Source organism: Cyprinus carpio, chromosome B8 (genome assembly GCF_018340385.1).
Source record: "Cyprinus carpio isolate SPL01 chromosome B8, ASM1834038v1, whole genome shotgun sequence".
Lineage (NCBI taxonomy): Eukaryota > Metazoa > Chordata > Actinopteri > Cypriniformes > Cyprinidae > Cyprinus > Cyprinus carpio.
Genome location: NC_056604.1, coordinates 6,929,752 through 6,935,751, shown reverse-complemented (window position 1 = coordinate 6,935,751; position 6,000 = coordinate 6,929,752). Strand labels below are relative to the sequence as shown.

Below are 6,000 nucleotides of genomic sequence, written 5' to 3'. Positions count from 1 at the left end.
CAGTGGGCAGCTATATCCAGCGCCCGGGGAGCAACTGGGGGTTCAGTGCCTTGCTCAAGGGCACTTCAGCCATGGGTATTGAGGGTGGAAGAAAGCGCTGTTCATTCACTCCCCACCCACCTACATACAACTCCTGCCAGCACCGGGACTTAAACCTGCAACCCTCTGGTTACAAGTCCAATTCTCTAACCATTAGGCCACAGCTGCCCCTCAAGAAACATTTCTTAGCGGTGTTACATTAGTAGCGGTGTTAAAGTGGCATTCTTTGCATTAATTTGAGATATTAACTTGAATAGATTTATTTTTTGAAACAATGTATAAGTCTTTACTGTCTCTTTTGATCAATTTAATGCATCCTTGCTAAATAAAAGTATTAATTTCTTCCAAAAAAGACTCCAAATTGAAACGTAAAAAATAAATTATGATGGAGAGCTGTGAGGCATTTTAAAGTGTAAAAGTGCTTATATGTGGTTGAACTGTACTTATTTAACAACACTAACCAATTAATATTATTATATTATTATTATTTTTGCGTTTTTTGTTAGTAGGCTGTCACAAGCCAAAGAACATACAGGATAACGGGACAATACATTGCATAACGATGACCTGAGAGATAACAGACTTGGACTAAAAACAAAAAAAACTTTAATTTGATTTTCATGGGGTCATAACATTTTTCAGATCATCCCTACATCCCTAAACATGAAAGAAAGATAACTACACACAATATACAGAGACAAATGAAAACAACTGGTTTAGTGCCTCATTTGATTACAGGTATGACATCAATACAATCTTTTGTTTTGTGTATATATATATCAGATTAAAAGACACCAGAAACTGACATCTCAAACCCTTCCATAATTTTGCATTCAGTATTACTTCATGTTCTGTGTGCACACAATAGGATGAATATGATGCTGATGATGTCATTATTCAAGAGAGCTCAGATGTGGTGAAGTTGCGTCCTCTGCTGGCCACAGACTGAAGCTACAACTTCTGTTTCTGTTGATTTTTAATTTTTTTCTCTCAGTTTTATTGATTCACATTCGAGATTCTTACAACAGTTATCAAACAATTATCAGGAATTATATCTTCTAATATCTCAGCTGGTTTCTTAGACAGCAATTATATTAGGAGGGAGATCAAATGGAGACTTTTGCTTAAGTCTCAGTGCTTCTTAAACTTTTTGCCTTAGAAAATAAATAAATAAATAGTTAATAATGGGAGAAACAATAAAATCAATTATTCCACAGAAGTCCTCAAGAGTTTCAGAAAAGAAGTCAAAAACAGTTCAGATTTGTCAAGATACCAAATTCAGTTTCATGTCAACAGTTGACTTATTTGTGTTTATATTTTGAGGAGTTTTATGAGAAACAAAATAACATCAAGAACACTTCCCTCAAGTCTCTTGTGCTATGAAAGAGCAACCTCTAATAATAAGATTGTCTTCTGGCATTTCGTCTTCATTTGTTTACTGTGAAAGACATTAATAGGCCTTTATATGCTCACAATGATAATGCATATATCTAAAAATGTATCAGTTTATTTGTAAATATCACTGTTTGTTATATCTTTCTAAATCCCAGTAATTCAAAAAAATATATTTCACATAATTATTATAATTTAATTTAATTTAATTTAATTTAATTTAATTTAATTTAATTTAATTTAATTTAATTTAATTTTATGTTATTTTATGATATATTAAATAAAATATAAGGGGATTTATGTAAGATAAGATAAGATAAGATAAGATAAGATAAGATAAGATAAGATAAGATAAGATAAGGTAATGTCAAAAAATTTAAATGTCTGACAAAAAATCTAAACCTTTGTTTCAGTCGCTTATTTCACAAAATTGTGTAAATATCACTGTTTTTTTTTTTATTCTTTTTAAAGCCCATTAATACAAAAAATATATTTTCACATAATTATTATATGTTATGTTATGTTATGTTATGTTATGTTATGTTATGTTATGTTATGTTATGTTATGTTATATGTTATGTTATGTTATGTTATATGTTATGTTATGTTATGTTATATGTTATGTTATGTTATGTTATGTTATGTTATGTTATGTTATGTTATGTTATGTTATGTTATGTTATGTTATGTTATGTTTGTTATGTCATGTTATGTTATGTTATGTCATGTTATATGTTATGTTATGTTTGTTATGTTGTTATGTTATGTTATGTTATGTTATGTTATGTTATGTTATGTTTGTTATGTTTTGTTATGCTATGTTATGTTATGTTATGTTATGTTATGTTATGTCATGTCATGTTATGTTTGTTATGTTATATGTTATGTTATGTTATGTTTGTTATGTTATGTTATGTTATGTTATGTTATGTTATGTTATGTTATGTTTGTTATGTTATGTCATGTCATGTCATGTCATGTCATGTCATGTTATGTTATGTTATGCTATGTTTGTTATGTTATGTTATGTTATGTTATGTTATGTTATGTTATTTTTGTGGGGATTTAGATAGAAGGTAAGATGATGATAATGTCAAAAATATAAATGTCTGACAAAAAATCTAAACCTTTGTTTCAGTCACTTATTTCACAAAATGATATTATATTATATCTGTGGGGATTTATATAATATAATATAATATAATATAATATAATATAATATAATATAATATAATATAATATAATATAATTAGGGCTGTCAAATGATTAATCACGATTAAACACATCCAAAATAAAAGTTTTGTTTACATAATATATGTATGTGTACAGGGTATATTTATTATGTATATATAAATACACACACATAAATTATATATTTAGAAAATATTTACATGTATATACATTTAAATATTTATATTCTTATATTTTATATTATATATAAATATATTTAATATATAAATGTAACATATTTTTCTTAAATATATACATGCATGTGAGTGTCTTTATATATACATAATAAATATACACAGTATACACACATATATTATGTAAACAAAACTTTTATTTTGGATGTGATTAATAGTGATTAATCATTTGACAGCCCTAAATATAATACAATATAATTGTATTCTTTCCACTTTTGCTTACATTGTCAATGTGTTGTTTTCACCGTATGGAGGCGACAGTACTGCAGAAATCACACACTTCCACTCACCATCATCATCTATTGCTGTCCTGTCTGTGTGTGAGTGTGTGAGTGTGAGGATGGAGGAGGCAGAGCCAAACACACACACACACACACACACACAGACACACAGACCAGGACCACACCGACCGGTCTGCCTCCTTAAGATGCTGGAATAACGGCGAGAAACGAATATCTTTCGATTGCTAATCGTGACCAGCACACTTACTGTCACCAAAATGTCTGGAAAAATAGACAGTAAGCAAGGTAAGTGTTTGTATTTGTTTACATTTATTAATAATGTGAAGATGAACTTCAGTTAGCCGCGTTAGCATTAGCGGCAGACGAGGGTTCAAGGCCACTGACACGATTAAAGCATCTTATCATTATCTTATTTTTAATAACGAAACGCGATATATAAATGCCTTAGATGATATATTAGGGTCTTTAAATACATTTATAAGATAATCTGGTATTAATGTCTACACGAGTTTGTCTCAGACAGCTGTATTTGGGTGTGGACGGCGCTCTCATAGCGCTGTTGTTGACTTTAGCTAGCTGTCAGACTTCTCGTTTTCATCCGTTTTCTCCTATATGCTGTTTATTTTAATATTTAGTTTGCGTTATGTGGCGCTAGTTATCTATATAGAGTTTGTGTTACAGTTTTTGTACTGCTGTCTGGCCCTTTCTGACCGTGTTTTGGTGTGTTGTGATGGTCTGTTGTTCACAAAATGTACTATTCTGTGTATTTAAACGTAAGTTACTCAAATTAATAATCTGAACTGTTTATATGACATATTTCCTTATATATGTTGTATAAGTGCTCGTATAGTTTAAACGAGCCTGTGACAAATTATATAGATAGAGTTAAGTAACGTTACAGTCGAATCTATATGGGGTAACGTTATACGTTATACAAAACTATACTGTTAACTTCAAGATTTCTACTCATGTTTTTGTGACTTGATGAAAGAAGTTACACTGACAAGTCAGGACTACTACTGTCACTTCCTTTCTCGGAGGTTTTAGAGAAGTTTAAATCATTTACTATAGGTTGACAGTTCACTTAGAGAGCTTCAGATAGATAAACGATTTGGATGTTGCGTTATATTTCATGCGCAAAATACTCTTGAGATGCATTATGCCATTGCATCATCTTATCATAAATAAATAAATATATCTGCAGTTTATGTTTTTATTTTTTTTTTTTTTTTTTTTGTGCAAGGGCAATACTTGTAACAAAATGTTAAAGCTGTAATTTAAATAAAGCTGTTTGGGCTCTCATTCAGACGGCACCCATTCACTGCAGTGCATCCAATGGTGAGCAAGTGATGTAATGCAAAATTTCTGCAGATCTGTTCCAATGATAAAACAAACTCGTCTATATCCTGGATGGCCTTTGGATGAGTCATTTTCAGCAAATTTTCACTACTCCTTTAATAAGTTTTGAATCCCTTGAGTCATGTCAGGCTAGATTAGAGAGAGTGGTGCAGAAACTGTTCAGTGCAAGTTTTTTGTTTTACTTTTCTGCACTCAGTCAGTGTACGTGTGACTTTTTATGAATAAGGCTAAATGTCTGTTAACTACTCTGTGAGGTTGCTAGCATTGTCACTTCCTTTCTCTGAGGGTTCAGAGAAATTTGAATTACTTGTGTGTAACTTCTTGTTATTCTTCTTCTTGTTCGTTTGTTCATCTGTATGGCCCTGCGATGTAGATGCTGGTTTGTGTAGGAGGATGTTGGCCAGTGTCTTCTGCTTTCAGACATCTCTCTCGAACCGTTCTCGTTTTAGCTGGTAGAGGTGTTTGCATTATTTTAGTAACAAAAGAGTCAGAGACTGAAAAGAGAAGTTTCTTTGCGCTTTTCAAGTTTATCAGGTCATGCCGACAATTTTTTTTATCTTCAGTTTTCTTTGTTACTTTGCCATTTTTATGATTTAAATATAGCCTAGAGCTTATTGTGAGATGCAATGTTGCACAAATCTGATTGAGAGTGATAAAACACAAAGGATCAGTCAAAATCAATGCAAAATTCAGTGCAAATTCTCATCTAAAAACAAGTTTTTGTTTAACAGACAACTTTACTTTAATGAAGCTTTCGTGGATTGATGTTTTAAACCCAGACTCCGTGTTTGGTAGCAGCTCATCTTGTTGGTGGAAACTTTAGGTAAAGATGTGGCCAGAGGTTGAGGACGGTTCTTGAAAGCGTGAAAGGGGGGCGGGGGGTAACTCAGTTCAGAGGTTGTGGTCAACTACTTTGTTTCAGAAGAGGATATGCAAAAAAAAGAGGATCTGAATTAGTAGACTGCACTTCCCACTGCGTGAGGATCAAGAAGCGGATGGAAAGATCACGTCCTCTGAAAGCACATGCACACCTTATTAGTTTGCCGTGTTTTTATTAGCAGTGCGTTTTCTTAGACAGTGTTTCGGGAAGTTGGCTCTCATTTGCAATTTAACCTGTTTAGATTAGCAGTCACATCAGTTACTGTGAGATAAGACAGATTAGACTTCCATCGTCCTGGGTAATTCCAGTCCTGCGCAATTTTAAATGCATTTATTTTCAGTAACCGCTGAATCTGCTGTTGTCTTTTTTTTAATTTTTTTATTACAGGTCAGATTACCAATAACAAATTTAAATGTACATTTACAATCTTTTTGTTCCAGGAAATTGGTCCTAAAATATTAACAGCGACTCACCCAATTCCAGATTTTTTGTTTTAAATCAGAATGTCTTTCATGCTTAAACCAGCTGGTTCTGACTAGCTAGTAATTAGTAAATCATGTTTGCGCATAAGATGTAAACTAAAACCCATCGACTTTGAAACCCATAGATCACAGAATTCTCACAAATTTCAAAACTGTAGACTTAGTATTTTTCAGAAAGTTGT

General features: G+C 32.0%; 1 protein-coding gene across 1 annotated transcript in view; it reads left to right on the top strand.

Moving 5' to 3' along the window:
* Positions 1–3,209: 3,209 nt before the first annotated feature.
* Positions 3,210–6,000, top strand: part of LOC109063390 (rap guanine nucleotide exchange factor 1-like) — a 28,718-nt gene continuing 25,927 nt past the window's right edge. The window contains exon 1 of the mRNA XM_042729423.1: positions 3,210–3,382. Coding sequence (XP_042585357.1) covers positions 3,355–3,382 — 28 coding nt within the window. The 5' untranslated portion in view covers positions 3,210–3,354. The remainder of the gene's footprint in view (positions 3,383–6,000) is intronic.